We start from the raw sequence: 18586 nt of genomic DNA on the forward strand, positions 1-18586 counted from the left end.
CTGTCCTTTTAAAAAAAACAGCACCTCATTACATCGAGAAAAAAAAGGCACTTTTAAGAGCCACATTTGTCTTGTATCTTGTTCCTCTCTCTACTGTTGTATTGTGTTCTCTCTCTCTCTTGCTGTCTTACCCCCCCCCCCCCCCGTCTCTCTATTTGTTGTTGTTTTTTTGTTTTGTTTTTGTCCCTGTGTGTTTATATTTTGTGCCATGTCTGATAATGAGATGGACCGTCTCCTGAATGAGATGAGTGACCTTGTTGATCAGGCTGAACATCAAGCTCACCTCCAACAGCTCATTGGCATGCAGGAAGCAGAACCATCCACCAGTCAGCCTTCCACCAGTAATCCGTCCACCAGCCGGCCATCAAACAGCAAGCAAGATGTTAGGTGGATTAAGAGGGACAGTGATGGAAACATTATTTACGGCAGGCCCAGATCATCCCGGAAACAAGCAGGTATGATTTTTTTTACATTAATGTTTATTAAAATGTAGACTCCAGATCTAGTTTTGTGACTTGGAAAGGTATACAGCATAATCACAAGTCATGGGTCTGAATTAGAATATATCTGAGGTTATTATTACGTACCTGTGCCTAGCATCAGGTAAAGTTTGTGTCATTGAGTGTAAAAAGCAACAGCTTTGTTTTTTGTTTTTTTGCTACAGCAGGTCCCAGTCAAAGCCAGAGTCGAAAGACTGGTGTCTCTCATGTCAGGGCTCCGGAAACCAGTGCGGAAATGACCAGTGACTTTCCTTCCGTTACTGCAGGTGTGTTATTTATTTTGACTTCACTGGTTCAAAACAGTATGTTCATTTATTATAAAATTGTTCAATGCTATTCTCTTTTGTTATAATAAACTACTGTTTTTAAATATTGTGCATTGTTTTAACAGAGTCCTTCCTTCAAGAGCTTAAACGCTCACTGGGTGAGGAGGACATATATGAAGATGAAACGGCACTTCAAGCCTCAGCAGACTGGTCGACTCGAAAGAGCCTCATATCAGGGTGGTGGGAGAAAGAGAGACCCCGACTGGTCAACACCATGGTGGCTCGACAACATGCAGCAACTCGGATCTGCCAACATTGTGGAAATGGTCCAGCCGTTATCCATTGTTGTGACTGCCGACCACACCCATTCCTCTGTGGCCAGTGTGATGTCAGGGTCCACCAAGGTCAAGTGTTCCACAACAGGGATACGATGACACGTGCATTTTTTCATCCATTGCCTCCCACAACTTGTGTTGTGGAGAGGGTTCTAACCCAGTGTGGTAAGTTGTAGTTTTTAAGTCAAATTCTTAGACTGAAATGCTGTTTTCTGATAGGTCGATGAAGCCGTCAAGTGCATCTTGTTTAAAATAGTTTCCAGTAAATAAATGTTATTGTTTAATTCTCATCCATGTGTTTTTTTTTTTTTTTCAAGAGCGTCTTGTTCCTTTGGAGATGCCAGAGACAATATGCGGTTGTCTACAAGTATCGTCCAGTGTCATCGCAGGACAGTCCATAGTTGTGGTTACAATGAATGGTAAGAAGAACTTTATGGGTTTGGGTGGGGGTCACTTCTGTCGAATTTTCTTTTTGATTTTTCTCTGATTTTCTTTATCATGGATGGAAATCCAGAGGTGTCAATAGGTTTTGTGTTGATTAGATTGGCTGGGCCCATCTATGTGGAGGAAAACAATTAACCTTTGTTTGAATGGGGATAGTTCATTTTCCTGACAAAAGTGTGACTTCCAATAGAGTGCCTTACAAAATTTTGGTCTGTCATAATTAACTTTGTGTATATATTTTCTTCTTTTTCCAGGGCGATATGATCTCAGATTGCCTCAGATTATATGCAAAGCATGTGAAGCCACTTGGAGTCCTGGAGTGGATGACCTGATCCATAATGACTACTGGCCTGCCACTTCTCACTATTCAACTGTGTACGCAACAGATGTCCTTTTTTCTTTTGAAGAGCTGAAGATGGCTGCACCAGGGATGTCTAGCCAAGCATTTCTTAGAATGCTGGATCAACGCACTGTTCGCTTTGGCCGTGTAAGTATTTGTGGTAATAATTTCGTAACTCCATATATAATACTATGAGGGCATGATGATGATGATAGCACACATGAAAAGAGCCATTAGACCCTTTATAGACAACCATAAACTCATGTTCTCTCATCAGCAGTTTGCACTGAGACATTTATGAAAAAACAGGTCATTCTGAAGATCTCAAATTCAACTCCAATGGCTACTGACTTTGACATCTTCTCCCCAATATCATTTCCTGATCCCAGAAGTGTTCCCTTGGATTAATGGGCTAAACATTGCACAGGCTTACTTCTAAACAGTATGGAAGCCGTTGTAGCTCTCTTTGCGTTTAGATTTAGACTGAATGTCAAACTATCCTGTATGTTTAATGGCCAGGTCCCCCAAATACACCAGTGTATAGTGTATGAGTGAAGTTTACACATTGTTTATTTTCTTCGATATGTATTCTAAGGAGTGGTAACAAAGTTTGTACAAACATCCCAAAATGCATCCATTTAGAACATTTTACTTAAGTGAGTATATTGTTTAATTTGATCCGTTTTACTGTTGTCTTTTGTTCTCTTTTACTAAACTCTTCTTTGAAACAGAGCGGAAACATCACAGCAGACAGCTTCCGGAAAAGCTTCTTGCAGTGGGAAGCTGTTCGATTCGAAGTGGAAAAATTATGCCAGGAGGACCACTTTGACTGCCCAGCGTGCAGCCCAGACATGCTTGCAGTATCCGTTGATGGAAACCGTAAGCACTACAGATTCAAGAGTGCAGCAAGGTACTGTGTGTGCATTGACGGTCCATTACTTTGAAAGTAACTGCTGTGAATTCAAAATCATATGAATATTTAAAGTTAATATGTATCTCTTTTATTTAGATCGGAGGAAAAAGCCATCTTTGATGGCGTGTTCATCGCGAATGATGATGACGTCGCAAAATTCGTGGACTATGTCCATACCTCAACCAGTCATGTAAACTTGCACAACTTCACTATATTTACCTATAAAACACCACGTCCTACAGAGGACTTTGTTTGAACAAGTTTGGACTGTTAACCATCTTCCATGTTTTAGGTCTCTGGAAGAGGTGTCTGTGGAGGGCAATGGTCAGCGGCGCGTGAAACGTCTCAGAAGTCCTCAGGAAAAACAGAAGAGGAGGGCCTGGAACTCGCTGTATGTCGTCATGGGGTTCTGCTTCGTGCCCTCAATATGTTCAGGGGGGAGATTTTTGCCTACCCCCTGTACCTCCAAAAGCAAATGGCCTGTAAACCAGTTACATTTTTTGCAATGGATGTGGCATGCAAGTACTGGCCTTACCTCCAGAGAGTGGCAGAGAAATGCCCTGAGCTTCAGGATCTCCTCACCATGAGGCCATTTCTTTCTGTTTTTCATGCCAAAGCTCATGATTTCAAATGTGAGGTAAGAAAAAATGATTGTCCATGACATTTTCTTTCCCTGAATTCCTGCATAATATTGTTGCCACTTAGTTTTTTTTTTTTTTTTTTTTTTTTTAAAGGTAAAATGGAGTGGAGCATATCAGGAGGGGGCTGGTTCGACTCTTGGGGAAGAGGTGGAGCAGTGTAACGCCTTCCTCTCAAGGATTGCTGTTACGACAAAGCACATGTCAAAAGCAGGTAAGGTAACCAGTAAATTTTTATCCTGATGACAATGGTGAGCCACTTTGAGCTCATGCATATATGCTGACTCTGAAAATATAAAGCTCAGAATATTCAACATAAATGGATGGATCGATTACAATACCATCATCCTATTTTATTTGACGTGAGGATAATAAGGAAGGGCAGTGCGATATAAAAAATACACATCAGAGTACCATTCACCTACTGTCCTGCCATAGTGCTCTAAGCCATTTGACTACTGTCCTGCGCCACTGTTTCATGCTATTTCTTCACTATCCTGTGCAACCCTTTCATGGGACAGTAATCAACTGGCACAAGACAGCAGATTAATAGTTCCAAAGTACTGTAAGTTATTATTGTCTGCACAGTTTCTTCTCCTACTGCTACTGGAAAGAAAGGTGATAATCTCATATTTTTTTATTTTTGCAGGACGCATAGACATGCTGACGATCATGGCCATGCGCTGGAACCAACAAAAGTTTGACAACTTGGCTTCTACCCTTGCCCGCCGATATCGGAAGGTAAAGACACCAGTTTTCCCTTATGCAAAATGCATAGCGATATTGTAAAATAAAATATTAAATGTTCATACCACATATATTCATAGTCCACATATATACGAATATACTGTATATTTAATCAGTATTGTATGTGGTTTTCTAATAGTGAAGGTACTTCACAATCCTTATAAACAATTGTCAAAGTTGTAGGCGTTTCCCTCATTGTCATTTATGTTTGAAGGCCAAAATAGCCCTGCAAGGCCAGTTGCATAACCTGGAGGCCATGAAAACGGTAATGGACATCTCAGACAGTCAACTGGAGAAGTGGATCTTTGATGTCAATGAGTGGGCAGAAGGTAGGATATACTGTTTTATACTGTTTGATATGGTGCTTGATGTATCACTTCTGACTAAGCTTGGCTGCAATTCCAAAGAGGCTCATTGTAATCGTAGTCAAAGAGCACATACTCTGATTGCTGATGACGTGTGGACAAGATTATCCCCATGGGGACAATAAAGAACCTAGCTAACCTAACTATACTCAAACTTAGCTACAAGTGTAGCCTCTCAGTTACAGAGAAATATGAAAAGATTGTTGAGGCTTTATTTTGCTCATACACCAAAAATATTTTTTCATGGAATCAAGAAGCATATTTCTTATCTCTTAATTTCTTCCTCTCAGCAACAACATCCCCAAATGATGCTGATGTTGCCGCTGTTGCCAACCGCATAGAGGAGCTGGTGGCAAGTGTTAAGAGGAGGTCCCAGCGTCTTTATAAGGATAGTGACGGATGCAAAGGACGTGCCCGAATCCGCCGAAAGATCAGGGAGGAAAAAAAAATCTTAACTTCTGTAGTGGAAAAGTACAACACCTTGGTTCCTAATGCAGAACAACTGACATTGGACACCATTCTTTCTGACGAGATTGTTTGGCCATGGCAGCTTACACACGGTGGTATGTACACAATTCCATTGACTTTGTGAAATAGTCACATAGTAGGACAAAATCTGTCATGGCTCGATTGTAACCCCAGAAAATATTGAAAGGCTAATCTTAATTACAACTGACTTATGTTTCATCTATGTATTTCAGACTCTGTAGATCTAAGGACAAAGAGGAAAGCGTTCGACATTGTGATGGCAGTAAGGAGACTTGAGGAGGAGAAGAGGATTCTTATAGCTGAGATGAACAAACATTGGAAGTCTCTTTGCACCCGTGCAGACACCCTGAAGTCATCCCAGCTTTCTAATGTGACATCAGGTATGTATTTGTTATACTTGGCATACATTACAATGTTTCTGAATGTTTCTAATTAATAAAGGCTCAATGTGTTTTAACGTAAGGTAAGACGTGGGGTCTGCTTCAAGATGGTATCCGAGGTCTACAGAGCTTGACAATGAAGAACAAAGAAGCAAGCAAAAGCCTGGCAAAGCATGCGAAGAAATGTTATGTTCAAGTTCTGACTGAAACCGAAATTAACTTTGAAAGTGATTCTGAGGAGTACCATTCCAGCAGTGACTCTGAGCAAGACTAAACATGGCCAGAGTCCTATTTTTATGCTGTTGTGTGCTGGGGAGGCAGCATTAAGAAGAGGGCAGCTGGGACAGGTTGGTAAGGAAAGCTGGCTCTGTGTTTGGCATGGAGCTGAGGTTAATCATTTAACAAACTGAGGATAATTTGCAGTAGCAGTCTTCTGTCATGCTCAACAACGAGGAGGTCATTTGTCCCCAGGGCAAACCAGCAACTCAATGTCACAGAAAAGGTTAGGGGAGAAATGGACTTTTCAGCATGAGTCTCACCCTGCGCCAGCCATCACATCACTTTCTCTATTGTCTAGTATCCACTATCCATTTCACTGTCTTACAGGCTACATTGGCCCCTCCACACATTCTGGGCCGTGGTCCCAACATTTACCCCTGTTGGCTTGTATAATCTTTTTTTCTTTTTTATAAATATATTTAGGGCCCTGTTTACACGAGAACGCTCGCGGGTGAAAACGTAAAAATATTTTATCAGATGTGCCTTTCGTTTAGACGGCGACGGCGTTTTTGGGGCTTAAAAACGCAAAAAAGTGAAACCACCCTCCAGAGTGGAAATCTTAAAAACGCTCCACCGTCGCGTTTCCGTCTAAACGGTAAAAATGCAAAAGTCTGCTAGACAGTGAAGGCACCGATCAGTGCTTCACATTGCCACCTAGCCGCCTGGAGTGCATACTACATTGAATTTCACACACTTTTGCGTCACCGTATGCACGCAGATTTCCCCCTCATAACGCTCGTCTAAACGCAGAATAAAAAGTGATCACTTTTGCGTTTTCTCTTCAGATCGTTTCCGTGTAAACGTAGCCTAAGTTTCTGTTGTTCTATTTATTTGATCTTCTTTGTATTGCTTTTGTTAAGCAATACTATTACACTCTTTTTTTCCTTAGTAATATTAAACAGCTTTGCACTGATTAAATCCCTGCAATGTTTACTTTTGCACTACCACCACTGCAAATCACTCCATAGCTGCCCATCATGTATCACAGGGTCAGTCCCTACCAGGCCTTTGTAATCACTTGACATGCTCTTCACTTTTTGCATTTGTGATTTTTGTTATGTGTCTGAGCTATGTGTGTTGTTTTGTGGTTGTATAAGCTAATAAAAGCCTAAAATGTGGTGTGTCGTCTTAAGTACAGTGTTTATACTAGGGGGAAGACATTTCATCATGACAGTTTCCTCCATCTCCTAGATACATCTTACATGGATACATAGATAACATTTATTCATGAGATCATATGGTTTATATGTATTTCTTTTAATGTTATTATTTCTGTCTTATTGCCAGGGAAGCTGGATTGATTTGATTATTGATATTTTTAAAACTATAATGCTACATTTATCAACATTTTAGATGTTATCATGGTATTCATTACATTATTTTAATAATGTCATTCCAGTATTATTATTGGTGAAACATTACAGTATGCTGTAAGACAGAACACTACAATGTGGGCTGAGCGGGTCACATACTCTATGAATCCCATATCCCTCAATGCAGGTCAGGGGGTTTTTAACACCAGTATAGCTTCAATGTACATATTTAATCAGTGGTTTTATCACCAGCAACAACACTTTGCTCAGTTTTAAACTTTTCGAGTGTAGTTGGAGCCCATTCACAGCAGACAGCAGAAAAACAGAGTCGTCGAACAAGTCCAACCACCCAGCCCGGAAGAACTACAAGTAACACTAGCGTTGTAACTTTGTTCTGTGTGAAGTTGTAGTTTTGAAATATATTGGTATATTTCTCATAAGTAGAAGTTGGCAGTGTAGAATTTTGGGGGGGATGGGGAACACACTGGTCTCATCAGATTTTAAAAATTGAATTGTTAAATAGGTCAAACTAGCTTATTACCATATTTGACAGTGATTAAACATTGGAGACCATATCTGCATGACAGCTAAGGTCCAGAGCTTTCTATAACAGCTGGTCCTATGTGTGCAGCACTTACTGTTGCTAAATGACAAGCCTGCACAAACATGTACTGGGTTCAAGGTTCAGAGCAGAGGTCAATAATTCAAATCAGGAGTAATGTATCCTCTTCAGACTGACATATGTTACTGTTGAGGTTTGAGACCTTTCCAATGATGTGCTTGCTATAGTCTTACGACAACGTTTACATTTTTACATATCATGAAGCCCATTTTGCAGGCGATAGCCTCCTTTATTGTCCCCAGAGGGATATTTGCCTTGAGTTCACATACTTCACACATAAAACTTAACATATTATTTTATCATACATATGACATATACTTACAATAAAAAAAACATAAACAAAGTGATATGTAGCCAGACTGAAGCACATCAAAGCCACAGTCTATTGCTCATCTTTCAACCTATCCACAACCTACACACCCTATATGCATTATATCATGAAGCTATTGCACAACTGCTGCAGCCTCAAGCAACATTATTAAAATTTGTAGTTGAGGTAGGTTTAAATTAGGCCTATAGTTTAGAAATATTTAGTTTACATTGGGATCCCCTATATCTTATGCCTAAGGATAAGAGCTCATACTTGGTGGTGGATGAAATACACAACTTCCTTACTTGAGTGAAAGTATAGATACTACTGGTCAAATATTACTCTGTTACAAGTAAAAGTTGTAAAGACCTATTTTTAAAAGTACAGAAGTACTCGTTTTTAAAAATACTTAAGTATCAAAAGTAAAAAGTAAAAAGTAAATGTCAATGCATTGTTTTATTATTGTTGTATGTAATACTTAAAGTACTGTATGCCTCTGAATCTACGTCTGCCTACCCTCATACCAATATCACATTTATTTCTTGAACACAGTTCCAGTAGTGGGATTGAATGTAAGATTGGATAAGTGCACTCAACGTCCACAATGGTTTCAGACACCCAAATGGCTGTTCCCTCAAATATTGCCCTATTTACATTTTTTTGGCTTTTAGTATGAATATGTTAACCTTGCTGTTATCTATAAGCTAGTGTGCTCCAAAAAAGTGACAAAAGTCACATTTAGAAGACCAAACCCAACGTTGAAAATTAAAATTTATGTCAGAATCTATGTCAGGTTTATGTCAGAATCCAATGTAAGATTGACGTTGATCTCCAACGTTGGAAAGACGTTGTATTGTGGTTGAAAATGAAAATCAGGTTCACGTCAGAAACCAACATCAGTCAACCCGACTTTCATTTCCAACCACAATGCAACCCCTGCAACCAAAATCATCCACTGACTTATGTTACTTTCTACTCATGGACCTTGACAGAATTGTAGTGGAGTAAAAAGTATGATATTTGTTTTTCAAATGTAGTGAAGTTAAAGTAAAAAGTTTCCAGAAAAAAATAATAATCAAGTAAAGTACAGATACTCAAAAAGTGTACTTAAGTACAGTACTCAAGTAAATGTACTTTGGTACTGTCCACCTCTGGTTAAGGTTAGAATAAGTGGGGACTGAGGGTATTTCATGAATAATGCAACATTTTCCTGAGAATTAAGACCAGAGGCCTTTGATCATGAAGACATAGGCCAGATTAAACAGCACATCAGTCCACATGTGGCCCACCTTGCACAGCCAGGCCTTAGATTTCCTACCACTGTCATAGGCCTACAAACCGCCCACAGTCAAGTCACTCCAGGGTGACCAGATTGATGTCCTCAGTGTCCTGGCACGTTCCATATTGTCAGGGAAACATAGGAAACCTACCTCTCCCTGGTTTTTATGACAAGAAAACATTAGACTTTAAAATTATATTGATGGCCAAGCTGGAAATGTTCCTGGCTTTAACGATTTCTCAGGCTCATGTCTCCAGTCTTTCTGGTCTCTGAAGTCTGATGTCCTTATGCACATCAGACTTCAGATGTACCTTATGTCATGCACATAATGTATGTTGATTGATGACAAAGAGGAGGAAAAAAAATATTTGTGTGATTTCAATTCATTTTCATATTAATTGTCATAGTTCTTTCTTGACCTGAAAAATCATTGCTGACCCATGTACCATTGATGAAAATTGATAAATGTGCCTCTTCTCTTCATTGGGAATGTTTGAAATGTCTTAATAACTCTCATAATTGTTCTGAACAGACAACCATGATAAAAAAAAACAGTACTGTGTGCAAGCGATCAGAGGTAAAAAAGGATGCAGTCTTTCAGTAATACATCCTGATGACGGAGGCATCTATCACCAGGGATAGGAGCCCATTTACTTTGCTCCAAAATTACCATAAATACTGACTAAAATGTACATGATCAGTTAGTATAATGTCAATGTGGTACTTGTTCTGGTTGCCTTAGGCCATTGGCTTTTGGCTTGCTAATCTGCCTTAAGGTGGACGAGGACGTAATTTTCTTTTAGAAAGAAACTTTGTTGTATTATTTTCATGTTATCAATGTGAAGCTGCTTTGATACAATCTGTATTGTAAAAAGTGCTATACAAATAAAGGTGACTTGACTTGACTGTCACTACATGCAACTTTCCACTATCTTACTTTTCCCATCAAATGCAGTACAAAGTCATGACACATTAATTATTCAGTGCAGTCAATGAATTGGACAGACCAATCATAAAATGTAACAATTGTGAATTTAATTATCGACAAATATATACAAAACAAATAGTACAACAGTATAAGTAGTAGTAATAGTATTAGTAATAGTACAGGTCATCAGGCGAATTTGCTGGCCGGCTCCCAGGTGTCCTCCCAGACTCTGCCACTGTAAATAGTCCACAAGTCATCTTACACACAGCATACAGTACAGCCTACAGCTCACAACTAGTCTTCAGGCTCAAGTTGGAAGATATGTCATCTGAAGCTGAAAAATAAAGGTTTACCCTTTTTCTGTTGGATAATTTATTTTGGTTTATTTTAAATGGCGTTTGTCAAACAGCAGTCATTTTGTTCCAAGTGAAAACTACTGGACTCAGTCGCTTGGACACAGTCATCCCTACAATCAACCCTTTGAAGTTCTGCATTGGGTTAACCACATCAGAAATTATGTGGTTAAAGGTCTCTATGTTGGTCGCAGAGGGGGTCAGCAAAGACGCAATGGCACCACAAAGGCATCTGCGTCACATCTACATGTAACTATGAATTGGGCTTAAGACCCCATCAGAGCTGAAGTGGACTAGAAAGTGATCTGCATCATCTTTAAGTGAACTCATAATGTGAACACAAAGAACACAAATGTTCTTGGTTCATTTGACCTCACAGGCCATTTTAATTGGACTACATTTGGTTCGTAATGGGAAATATAACTGCTGTTTGGCAAACACCGTATAAAACAACCCAAATAAACAAAATAGAATTAGCAAATGTATAGGGCAAACAGGTTAGAATGCATTTGTTTCAGATGTCATATGACCAAACTTGAGCCAGATGACTACTTGAAGGCTGGTGTGCACATGTTCTCATGTGGTCTCAGTTCAGTTTACTTTAAAAGGGATCCGAGTATGCTTAGATAGTTCCTTGGGCCCAAAACAATTATCAGTCCCACTTTCACTTCAAAGTTCAATTTGAAGGCTGAAAGGGACCAGATTTTAAAACACTAATACCGTGTGTGGTTATGGATTAAGTGACATCAGCCATCACTTACCAGGAAGAGCAAGGTAGCCAGCGCACTTTGACCTCTGCTGCCTTCCCCTGCAGAAAAACACACACACACACACACACACACACACACACACACACACACACACACACACACACACACACACACACACACACACACACACACAAACACACACAAAATCAGTTCAGTGAAGTTACTGTAATGATTTTATCATTCAAATAATGATGTTGTACTTAGCTCTCTATACTGGCGTTCTTACTTGGAACATCATTTAGTTAACAAGAGTACTTTTTTGTAAGCTCAATAAAAAATAAGAATCTGTTGTCGCATTCCATTTGCATTGTTGTTTTTGTTTAGGATTTACAGTATGTCCCTTAAACAATAAGAAAGTATACTTTTAGTCTAAATTTTATATAATTATAAATACACTTTATGTACTTCGTAGAAATACACTTAATTACACTTAGGTGCACTTGACTTATACTGAGAGAAAAGTCCAATTATATTTGGCCTGTACTTGTACTCTATCTTTTTATCGAGATATACTTAAAAGTATAATTAAGTATTCAAAGTATACTTGGCTTGTAGTTTTGTTAACAGTTTTGATCGAGTAGCCTAATAAATAAACAAACTTTTTTTTAACATAGTTTTCATATATAGTCTTATGAAACTTGCGAAAATATTGTTTAGAATATTGACATAAACCATATGTTTCTAATTCTGCATATCTGAAATTTTGTGTTGGCTAGTCCACTGGCATCGGTACATCGGGATTTACTTTAATTCTACTTTACTCTTTCACCACCATTGACTGAATTTTCCAGCTATCCATGTTAGGATAGGACTGTTATACGGTAGAATGCGCTATGACACATCTTCTAATACAGAAACTCTGGATCAAAACACAGGAGAAGAAGAAGCTGAACCAAGTGATAGTAGATTATTCACTCAAATGTAAAATAACGTGATCATCAAACATTAAAAAGCTTGTAAATCAAAACTGCTTAATATTACCAAATGAAATGAAGCGTAACACATGACTGTGAAGCTTTGGGGTTGTTGGACTCGATCTACTCCATTTGTGTTTTCCTGTTTTGATCATCATTCTGAATCTGATTAAGGCGCAGTCTTTAACAAAAATGTGATTTTCTCAAATTCTTTGTTTAAAATGTTGCCTTTATGAAACTTACCGACATTCAAGTGTTGATAAAAAAGAAAGCATGAAGTACAGTTAAATGTATTTTTCAAGTATAAAAAATATCTACATTTGAACATAGTAGTATACTGCAAGTGCAAAATAATATATAAATAGTATAATGTTATCTTCACTTAAAGAAAACGTACAAGTATACTTGCAGTATAAACTGCTAAACTAGTAGTTTACTGAGAGTACACTTCAGTGCGTACTTTCATTAACTAAAAAATGTACTGCTGGTATTAAAATAGTAAACTACTAGTATACTTATAAATTCACTTGTAGTAAAGATGCATTAAAAATAAGAAACCTAGTTGTGTACTTAGTTTACACTTGGAGTACACTTAAACGTATACTTTTATATACTAAAAGTGGGCCAATTTAGTCCCAAGCAGTATTGAAATAGTACACTTACAAATCTACTACAAGTACACATTGATATTAGTATACTTACTACATAAAGTATACTTACAAATATACTTGAACATTACTTAAGTATACTTCATAAAATTAACTTGAAGTATACTTCTTTTTCGTAAGGGGTAGCACTTGTGAGAGGGTTGATAACTACTGCTCAGTGTTACCGTTTTGTCTCATGTGGATTGAAAGATGAGACAGACATGAGTCAAGAGATAATCAGACAGCCTAATGAAAAATGTGGTTCTACATCTTACCCCATTCATCCGTCTTTCCAATATCTTATCGTATAGATACATTGTCTGTCGACTGCATTTGCAACCTTAAATGACAAAGGCAAAAAAAAGTTTGGTTCACTTCAAATGGGTCTGAGTTTGCTTGAGGTGTTCATATATCACTGAGTCACTGTTCTTAGTTCACTTTGAGGGCTGAAAGAGACCAAGTGTGAATACACCCTGAGTTTGGTCCAATTAAAGGGGGCTACATGCAAAAACACCTTTACACCCAACACATGGCTGCTGATATACACATGGGGTGCAAAGAATAGAAACAAATATACACAACACTTAACAAATATAAGAATGTCTTCTTGCTTTTTGTTTTCTTCTTTTTGGCCAGGGTAGCGGGTGGGGCTTGTGTGGCTCCTGTACCTGTGGCTTAGGGGTGCAAGGGGAAAAGATTAAGAATTATATATTCAGTATCTTGGGGAAGTTGCTTAATTAATAGAAGGGGGTGAAATTCACATTGGTTAACTTTATATTAATACAATGATTACAAAACCATGGAGCCTATTTACAGATGCGGTGCAAGGCAAGATTACTTACTTTGTCTTTTCTTTAGTTGACGTTGAATGGATGGTGGGGCTCGTCTGCCTTGGCTTGGTTTGGATAGTGGGGCTTAAGGTGCAAGGGAAAAAGGTTAAGCATTTTATATTCAGTATCTTGGAGGAGTGGCTTAATTAATTAAAAGAGGTGAAATTCCCCCTGTGTAACTTGTTTTATATTATGCAGATTGCAAAAAAAAAACATAGGATAAATTTACAGATGTGGTGCAATGCAAGATTACTTACTTTGTCTGTTCCTGGGTGGTAGAGGCTCCACAGGCTGCTGAGCCTGAGAGTCGATCGTAAACAGTTCAAGTGTAATAATTTGCTGGTCTTGTGGGATTAGCTGGTCTATGGGGAGGGGCTGGTCTTGCTGGAGGGGCTGGTCTTGCTGGGGCTGGAGGGGCAGGGCCTGGTCTTGCTGGGGCTGGTCTTGCTGGGGCTGGTCTTGGTGGAGGGGCTGGTCTTGCTGGGGCTGGAGGGGCAGGGGCTGGTCTTGCTGGGGCTGGTCTTGGTGGAGGGGCTGGTCTTGCTGGGGCTGGAGGGGCAGGGGCTGGTCTTGCTGGGGATGGAGGGGCTGGGGCTGGTCTTGCTGGGGCTGGTCTAGGTGCAGGGGCTGGTCTTGCTGGGGCTGGTCTAGGTGCAGGGGCTGGTCTTGCTGGGGCTGGTCTTGCTGGGGCTGGGGCACATCTGTTGTGAAGTTTGCAAAAATATAAATTCAGTACACATTGTCAAGGAAATCAACAACAAACACTAATGAACTATACATAAAATTATCTTACCATTCAGTTTGATTATGAAGTCATATGCCCTCTTCATGCTGGTTAAGAAAGGCGTGTGTTTTTGCATTGGTGGCAGATGCGTGACTACATCTGCCATCAACTTGCCTGTGCCCTTGCGCCTCTGGCTTATAAATAATATGGGCATATAGCCCAAGGCAGAAAGTTTTTGGACCTGAAATGAAACAAAATAATTAACACATTTCCAATATATTATATTGCTACATTACTACATATATGGCAGTCCGTCTACAATTTAAAGACCTAATCTGGCAAAAAATATTTGTTCACACTTTCAACAAGTGTTAAGTATTATTAAAGACATGTTGTAAAATTAATACACAGAAATATTAATTCATGAGTATTTCTTAAATTGCAACTGTCAGTGCTCGATTTTGTTTGAAGATAATTAATCAGATGTTGTTACAGTAATGAAGATGGCGTCTACTCCACACTGACTTTGAATCAGAAACAGAGGGCAGTTTACTTGGTGTATAAACTAGCTACTATTTGATTCATAGTTCATCCCTATCCCTGCTATCCCTGCCATCAGTTACACAAGTATTTTAAAGATAAGTGTAGTCTAGAATATTTCCATCTTATGTACATACACCAATGTATTTTCAAGATTTTTTTTTTCACAACAGAAGTACACCTGCATAAAATGAAAGTATAGTTACATATTGTGTAAGGAGAGCTTTTTGACAAACTGTTTATCAGAGCAACTTGTATGTGATGTACATTTATCACTTGAGCATCATGTGTGCTGCCAAAGCAATTTAATAGGGATGTACAGTATGGTGTGGTTTTTAAACGATTGTCTGTTCATGCTGTTCATACTCAAATTTCATACTGACAAGATGTGCCAACTTCCAACATCCAGGCACGAATGTGAATCCTGGTACACAGCACACAGCATGGCTGCTATGTCTTCTGTCCATCAACAAACATGATACCAAATACTGTATGTACTTTGGGCTTAATATTGATTACCACTCAATTAATGAAGCATAAGCATTTTTACTTACAGCTATTTGGGCAGAGGCCACCACCCGAGATGCATTTTTGTTTTTGTTGACCCTCTGGCCCCAGTCATCATTAATTTTTTTGAATAACCGCTTGCTTGGCAGTGTGGCAAAACAAGCACTGCAGGTTTTGCGGTTGGCCTGCTGACAGACCTGGCAGCTTGGGCAAGGCCTGAATTTTGGCTTTGTCATTCTAAAATGTACACACATACAAAAAATATAAATATTAAATATCATACAGGGATCCAAACACACATACAGTAAGTACAAGAAAGACAGAGCTAGTCAATCTATTAGCACGTGTCATACAGCAGTAGGCTATGCTTAACGTATCACTTTTCTAACATTATCAAAGGCAATACTAGATCTGGATGCTTGCAAGCTGGCAAATTATTTAAGTGCAGAAAAGGTGTGAAACAAAGTCGCCAAGCGAGCTATTTGCTTTCCTGTAGTCATAAACCATCTTTGAATACTGACATTCCTCACAAAACTTAAGTTTGATTTACAGTACCTCATGCCAACAGCAATCTTTATTTTAAAGGTTGGCCTATATTGTGCAGACTCCTGCAAATTTAATTTGGTGCAATTAAAGCGCAGCGCAGGCAAACCACTGGATGTGTAACCCCATTTCGTCAGAATTCAAAGATGAGGGATTTGCACTCAAATCTATCGGACGACCCTCTCCGTTGTCAAGCGACGAATAGGGGGTACCCTCAACGTCGGCTTTTGGACGTGAGGGGGAAATGACCAAACGGCAGTATGTGACGAATAGGGGTGAGACCGTGTTGGTTGAACATGATAACTGCTTAACTTTCAACTCTGTGGTATTGTATTTTTATTTTATTGTTGTGTCTCCAACATTTACCCTTTACAGTTTAAGTGTGGAAGTTACTTTTATTTACCTTTATCAGTTTTTTTCTTTGTTATATTGTTGTTGCTGTTAAAATCAAGTGTATTAGTTAACTTATTGGATGCTTATTTTGTTTGTTTATTTAAAGGCTGGGTGCCATTTTTGTTGAACTCTCTTCTCCTGTTTTGGAACCAGGAAGGGAGATTGGGTGAGCAATTTAGATTAAAGCTAATGATGTCAGATCAATGTGACAGACAAAATTAGATAATATCAGACATACTGTGATGATTAAATTATATAGAGCAATATAAATGGCAGGAAAGATAGAAAATAGAGTTTTCTACAACTGTTTCTGATGCAGTAGACCTTGGCAGCAATGTGTTCCAAAGTACTTTCCATAATGACAAATCAGGAATGTCAATCGTGGACAGTGTTCCTTGACATTATGGACAGGGAGGTCTACATGAATAACTCTAATTCATGGGTAGCACCATTGCCCTTCAAGCCAAATAGGCCTCATCTACCTAATAACATTGTCTGCATGAACTTGAAGAAGTGTTCTTTCATATCTGGTTTTCCTTCCAGAGTGTGTTGAAGAGATTGAAGTCCTTCCGTTGCTCAGAATGTTGGTTCTGAAAACACTGACGGTCCACTGCGCTGTTGTAGAAACTTATGCACTCGCAATATGTCTTGGCCATGGAGCAAGAGTATAGCTGCGCTGGGATCTCGTCTACCACATCTTTGAGGTGCGGATGGTGTCTAGCAATCTCTGGTAACGGTATCTCAGACCTGTCATGGAAGCATGTCACAATCAATTAAGCTGGGTAAGGAGATTTGGGTTTTACCATCAAATGGCTCCATAACAAAGTTACTTGTATGTCTGCCTACTGTTTTCATCACTCCAGAGCATGTTTTCAAAGTGTATGGCATTCCATTTTCCCAAAGAATTGGGTTTTGGCCAAAGACTTTTTGCTTTGTTCGTCAAGGACAGCATAAGCTTTGATAGCCTTCTCTTTTTCTCCTGTTGGACATACTCTGACGAGAAATTTTGGAGCATGATCTTGAGCTTATACCATTTCCACATATTTCAGTGCATTTGGATGTCACTGACAAGGAATCAATTGTTTATTGCTCCCCGCCTTAGTCTTCAGTCGAGGCACATTTGCTAACTTTCGATGGTGCTGGACCTGGATGTAAGGCAGTGGGATGCTGAGTGCTGTTACATTCTTTACACTGTAAAGGTATATCGCAGTCTTTGGCAAAATGGCTGGATGACGCACAGCATTTGAAACAGATGTTTATGTCTGAGGTAAGTTTTCCTCTCATCTAAAGTTTTGCCTCTGAAACTTCGACATTTCCTTAATGGATGGGGTTTGTTATGCAGAGGATATTGCTTTTCAGAGTCATTGACCTTTTTCTCTGAAGCCTTTGAATAAGTCTTTCCAAGATCTGCAGAGACTTCTGTTTTCCTGGTGGCTACTGTAGGTTTTACAATATTAATTAAATGGGTGACCTCTCTCTGTCTTAACAGCGCTTGAACTTCCATATGCTATATCAGTGAAACTTGAATCGTTATGGACTTTAGCCTGATCACAGAATAAACTTCACAAAGACTGAAAATGGAGGGTAAGGCACGTTATTTTGTTCTTTATACAGTTTCTGAAGTTTAAGGTTGGATCTTTCCTGTAGCTCAAACAGTAGAGCGTTGGTGCTTGCAATGCCAAGGTCATGGGTTTGATTCCCAGGGAAAGCAAGAACTGATAAGAATTTAAATGTGTACCTTAAAATGCAATGTTAGTCGCTTTGGATAAAAGTGTCTGCCAAATGCATAAATGTAAATGTAAGGTTGTCTCAGTTTGAGATTCCAGGAAATTGTTCAACCTTTTTGAGTAAGGCATTTTCTATTACTTCAGCTGAACCATAAATGTCTTCTAGTCTTTGCCATACCATTCTATGGCCCGCATTGGTTTTGTGAATGTAAACTGCTCTGATTCTCCTAGCTTGTTCAGAGGATGATGGTCCAAGCCATTTACAAAAGCAAATCAGGCTCCTGTGTGGTTGTGATTTTCAAATCTTCAGTGGCACTAAGAAAGGATGCCTTCCAAGCCCAGTAATTAAGCCTGAGCTTACCATTTCATGCCGTAGGTCCATCGTAGTTGAAGGGTTTGCTTGCCACTGACTGGACTGGAAATAATTATGCTGGAATCTTGCACCATGTGGCTGTTCACTATAGTGTTAGGGTTCTCTTGGAGAGCTTAC

The 18586-nt window shown here is 39.1% G+C and overlaps 1 protein-coding gene and 1 long non-coding RNA gene across 2 annotated transcripts; both read left to right on the plus strand.

Moving 5' to 3' along the window:
• Positions 1 to 1055: 1055 nt before the first annotated feature.
• Positions 1056 to 1965, plus strand: LOC308686265. The gene is made up of 3 exons (XR_014029555.1): positions 1056 to 1266; positions 1419 to 1520; positions 1800 to 1965. It is a non-coding gene; the product is annotated as an uncharacterized lncRNA (long non-coding RNA).
• A 708-nt stretch (positions 1966 to 2673) lies between these two features.
• On the plus strand, positions 2674 to 6815 carry LOC308686269 (uncharacterized protein). The gene is made up of 9 exons (XM_081394636.1): positions 2674 to 2795; positions 2895 to 2988; positions 3091 to 3435; positions 3533 to 3650; positions 4086 to 4177; positions 4398 to 4512; positions 4839 to 5111; positions 5250 to 5417; positions 5501 to 6815. Exons 1-9 carry the CDS (start codon positions 2737 to 2739, stop codon positions 5689 to 5691), a joined length of 1455 nt encoding a protein of 484 aa, XP_081250762.1. The 5' UTR covers positions 2674 to 2736; the 3' UTR covers positions 5692 to 6815.
• The last annotated feature ends 11771 nt before the right edge of the window (positions 6816 to 18586 follow it).

This window comes from Scardinius erythrophthalmus, assembly GCF_964197995.2.
Source record: "Scardinius erythrophthalmus genome assembly, contig: HAP1_SCAFFOLD_73, whole genome shotgun sequence".
In the NCBI taxonomy this organism is placed as follows: Eukaryota; Metazoa; Chordata; class Actinopteri; order Cypriniformes; family Leuciscidae; genus Scardinius; species Scardinius erythrophthalmus.